The sequence below is a fragment of the Babylonia areolata genome, chromosome 19, assembly GCF_041734735.1.
Source record: "Babylonia areolata isolate BAREFJ2019XMU chromosome 19, ASM4173473v1, whole genome shotgun sequence".
Taxonomy (NCBI): domain Eukaryota; kingdom Metazoa; phylum Mollusca; class Gastropoda; order Neogastropoda; family Buccinidae; genus Babylonia; species Babylonia areolata.
Window position 1 is genome coordinate 47,611,264 of NC_134894.1, and position 5,000 is coordinate 47,616,263.

Genomic DNA, 5,000 nt, shown 5'->3' on the forward strand with positions numbered 1-5,000 from the left:
TTCGCATTTAGGCCTGAAGTCCAAAGTCTGAATCAATCCAGGCTTGTTCTGTGCCATTTATTACTTATTACTTTAATGTATGTTTCTGTCTGAAAACAAAAAAAGTTCTTAAAAGAGAGGAACCAATTGTATTTTTCTGACTCTTCAATGTGGGCATGGCAATCCTGTTTGTACGAATTAATTAACCCGTCTTTAAATTCTGAGAGAAATATTCGATCATTGCCAACACCCTGACACATCCACACAATCACAAAGCCCTGTGTGGTTAAAACATTATTTGCAAAAAAAAAAAAAAAGCCCAATTTTCCTTCCCAGAATCTAACCGATTTAGCATCATTCCATACGCTTGTCTGCATATTCTTGTCAGTGGAAGCTGTATTAATCTAAGCCAGTATCTAATACATTTGATCTTTGTTTTTATATACAGTGGGTATCGACCAGTTTCTCCATATGACATTTTGTTGGACGAATGCAAAGGCACAGAAAGGAAGCGTTTAATTTCATATGTATGAACTTTTTTCATTTCTTGGTTATCGTACAGTCCCCAGATTTCTGCACCATATGTTAGAATTAGTTCAATTTTGCGAGTCAAATTCTTTCCAGAATATAGAGAAATCAATACAGTTAAGTTGTTGTTTTTTTTAAAGATCTTATAATCTCTATTACCCCCTTCTTTCCTTTTCTACAGATTTCTATCCACGCACTTCGAAGGCTCAACTTAGTTGTGAACGGAATACCCACATATCTATAAGAATTTGTTACTTTAACCTCACAGTTTCCATAGAACCATTTTGTCGTGAACTGAAAGATGCATTCTCTTTCGAAAAGCCATTTCATTCGTTTTGTCCAGATTTATCGTCCAATCTAAAATATTATCAGACAAGAGAGAGAGACAGAGACACACAGAGACACATAGAGAGAGACAGACATAGAGAGAGAGACACAGAGAGACACAGAGAGACAGACAGAGAGAGAGGCAGAGAGACAGAGAGAGACGGAGAGAGACGGAGAGACAGAGACAGAGACAGACACACACACACACACACACACACACACACACACACACACACACACACACACACACACAGAAAGAGACACACAGAGAGAGACAGAGACAGACAGAGAGACAGATACAGAGACAGAGAGAGAGACAGAGACAGAGAGACACAGGGAGAAAGTGACACAGAGAGAGAGCAGCACAAAACCAGACCAGCAAAAAACAACAACAACAACAACAACAAAACAACAAAAAACAAACCCCAAAAAACACTCATTCAGAATCGAAGAAGAAGGAACAGTCCACCTGTTTGTGTCTGTCAATCATTTCTATATTCAGCAACAATTGCTTGAGCTTGTCTGCATATTCTTGTCAGTGGAAGCTGAGACAGAGAGACAGGGACAGAGAGACAGAGAGAGAGACACACACACACACACACACACACACACACACACACACACACACACACACACTCAGAAAGAGACACACAGAGAGAGACAGAGAGAGACAGATATAGACAGAGAGAGAGACAGAGACAGACAGAGAGACAGAGACACACAGTGACACAGAGAGAAACGAAACAAAACGAAACGAAACGAAACGAAAGTTTATTCCATAAGGCCATGGCCCCATTTGAAGGGGTGATTACATATTTCGTAAGAATAGATTTGCATAAGAATATAATCTTACAACGTGTATGCTCAAAGCTCTGTTCTCTTTAACCAATCATGAAACTCCGTCGTTTTAATGACTTATAGATAAATATGGCAAGATTCGAAAAAAACGTTATCATTTGTAGAAGACAGAAGTAATACTAGCCGAAACTTACTTGGTCTGCTATAATATCTCAACGGAATATATACTGAGACACAGAGAGAGACAGAGAGAGAGAGAGAGATAGAGACAGAGAGAGACAGAGACAGAGAGAGAGACAGAGAGACACAGGGAGAAAGAGACAGAGAGAGAGAGCAACACAAAACCAGACCAAAAACAGCAACAACAAAACAACAACAACAACAACAAACAAACCCAAAAAACACTCATTCAGAATCGAAGACGAAGAAACAGTCTACCTGTTTGTGTCTGTCAATCATTTCTATATTCAGCAACAATTGCTTGAGGGACATGTGCAATCTTGTCTGTTTTACATCCCCAAACCACTCTACGTTCAGCGTGTTTTTCATCATCATCATCATCATCATCGTCATCAACATCATCATCATTATTATTATTATTATTATGACCATTACCATTATTATTAGTAGTTGTTGTTGTTGTAGTATCGTTATTATTGTTATTACTATTATTATTGTTATTACAATAAAAATAATAATAATAATAATAATAATAATAATAATAATGAAAATTTAGTATTTTGTTAAACTAATAACATGTAGAGCCAAGTACAAGTACTTCTGAACGTCGTATGAAGTGAAAAGGACTTCATTTTGAGAAAAGTCAAGACTGGAAATTTTTTCGTTTCATCGTGATCAATTCAAGGGTATTAACTCGCATGGTTTACAATTTTAAACTGTGAATTCCGACTGATTCTGTGGATATTTTTATGGCAGTTTGGGGCATAATCCAGTAAATGATGAGGCGTTCACAAATCTTTCTCTGAATAAATATTCATAAAAGAGAAATTGAATCGACCGTGTGGTACTACATTCCCGGCGGGTGTAACTAAACTTGCACATCTATCTAGATCTAGAGGAAACGGCTAAATGTTGCAGTGTGATTGCGACGATAGCCACGTCTCCTTTACCGCGAATTTTTTTTATTGCCCTTAAAGATTTTTTGAATGCCCAAGATACACCAGAATAATATGATTTAAACAGCGTTCTCACTGCGAATACCGCAATTGATTCATCGCCCTTTAAAAAAGTATGTTCAAATATTAAATTTTAGAACGTTAGTTAAGGAGCCACGATAGTGTTATGGGTAAGATAATTTCTTCTCACCCGAACACGCGGGGTTCGAATCTGGTTAGGACTTTTTTTTTCTTTTCTTTTTTTTTTCTTTTTTTTTGGGGGGGGGGGGGGGACCCGAAGCTTTATAATAACAAATACAGAATACATTTTAACGATTAGATTTTTTTTTTAAGTGTATCACAAGTGAGTCTTGAAGGCCTTGCCTCTATTGTTTTTGTAGTATTATTAGTCAAATAATCCTTTAGGAGAAAAAAAACAAACGACTCAGCCTTTCGACAATTGGACATTCTTCTTCTTCTTCTTCTTCTTCTTCTTCTTCTATCCTCATCACCATCACCACCATCATAACCATCACCACCACCACCACCATCCAATCAAAGCAGTCTCTATCCGAACTCACCAATCAGTGGCTCCGATGGCCAGTCGCAGTCTGCAGGGTCGGGAATAGTGTAGCTGATGTTGTGGTCGTCGTCTCCGCCGTGGTTGGACTGAGTCATGGTGCTCACTGGTCCCATATGCGCTGTCCTTCACTGTGGGGGAGGGGCGGAGGGAGTAGGGGGGGGGGAGAGGCGAGGGGGGGTTAGTCCAGACACCAGTTCTCACAACAGCGAGTTCTCTAACAACGAAGTTTCTCACCTTGAGTTTTCTCAGCGAGTTTTCACACAGCGAGTTTTCCCCAGAACGAGTTCTCTCACAACGAGTTCTCATGAAGAAGAGAGTTCCCACAACGCGTTCTCACAGAGAAAGAGAGTTCTCACAGCGATTTCTCACAAAGGGAGTTTTCTCACAAGCTAGCCCCTCACAACGAGTTTTCTCAAAGAATTTCTCTCACAACGCCTTCTCCCAATAGCCGAAGTTTTCACGGCGACGAGTTCTCACAGCGAGGTCTCCAACAAAGAGTTCCCACACAACGACTTCCCAACACTAGTTCTCACAGCCGATGAATCCTCTCAACAACACGAATCATCACACCCCTCCTTGCAGAATAGGCGAGCGAATGGCAGGAAGTATTCATTAATTCAGCCACTCAGTCGGTGGAACTCCCACGAGTTAAGACTTTTTTTTTACTGGCTTCCATGCTTGACTGAAGGAAAGAATCGTGGTCTCCATGTTGGTACTCCAGCTTGAAGTCCGCGCTAAATGTTGAAGCTGAAGGGAAAGAAGGGCGTTATATAAAGAAATAAACAAATAGAAATAACAGATCTCTTACTCCGAACTATGGCGAGAATGTTATCACCAGTCTCGCCGAGTCTGAAGGGAAAAAAATCTATTGTCTACTGCCTTGAACTATTTGTATTTTTGTATTTGTATTTCTTTTTATCACAACAGATTTCTCTGTGTGAAATTTGGGCTGCTCTCCCCAGGGAGAGCGCGTCGCTACACTCCAGCGCCACCCTTTTTTTTGTAGTTTTTCCTGCGTGCAGCTTTGTTTTTCCTATCGAAGTGGATTTTTTTCTACAGAATTTGGCCAGGGACAACCCTTTTGTTGTCGTGGGTTCTTTTGCGTGCGGTAAGTGCATGCTGCACACGGGACCTCGGTTTATCGTCTCATCCAAATGACTAGAGTCCAGACCAACACTCAAGGTCTAGTGGAGGGGGAGAAAATATCGGCGGCTGAGCCGTGATTCGAACCAGCGCGCTCAGATTCTCTCGCTTCCTAGGCGGACGCGTTACTTCTAGGCCATCGCTCCACTACTCGAAAATATATATCACGAATTTCCACAAATAAGGAAGAAGAAAAGCAAAAGCAAGCAAACAAACAAATACCTAGCCTCCGAAAATCGAACTTGGACGAGAAGTTTATCATTTTACTCCACAGCTGATGAGAAATGAAACATTTGTCTCTCAAGTCACATAAATAACCATGAATTAAATCCAAAGTTTTGGGAAGATAATTCACTGTTACGGTTCATACGCCTGTCAGAGAAAAAAAAATCAAAAACAAAAAACAAACAAAAAAGCCAAATTCATATCATTGAAACACTGCAGAGATTTTACGAAGCGTCCTTCTCACTTCAAACGACTGTGGTATCCATCAGGTTTATATATATATATATATATATATATATATA

General features: G+C 39.9%; 1 protein-coding gene and 1 long non-coding RNA gene across 2 annotated transcripts in view; both read right to left on the reverse strand.

The window, feature by feature from the left end:
- Positions 1-3,447, reverse strand: part of LOC143294340 (corticotropin-releasing factor receptor 1-like) — a 145,968-nt gene extending 142,521 nt beyond the window's left edge. The window contains exon 1 of the mRNA XM_076605791.1: positions 3,329-3,447. Within this exon, the coding sequence (XP_076461906.1) occupies positions 3,329-3,443 (115 nt within the window). The 5' untranslated portion in view covers positions 3,444-3,447. The remainder of the gene's footprint in view (positions 1-3,328) is intronic.
- Positions 3,448-3,524: 77 nt separating this feature from the next.
- The window catches only part of LOC143294341 (uncharacterized), a 120,643-nt gene continuing 119,167 nt past the window's right edge, over positions 3,525-5,000 (reverse strand). Inside the window, exon 3 of the long non-coding RNA XR_013056887.1 lies at positions 3,525-4,077. This is a non-coding gene — a long non-coding RNA (uncharacterized LOC143294341). The remainder of the gene's footprint in view (positions 4,078-5,000) is intronic.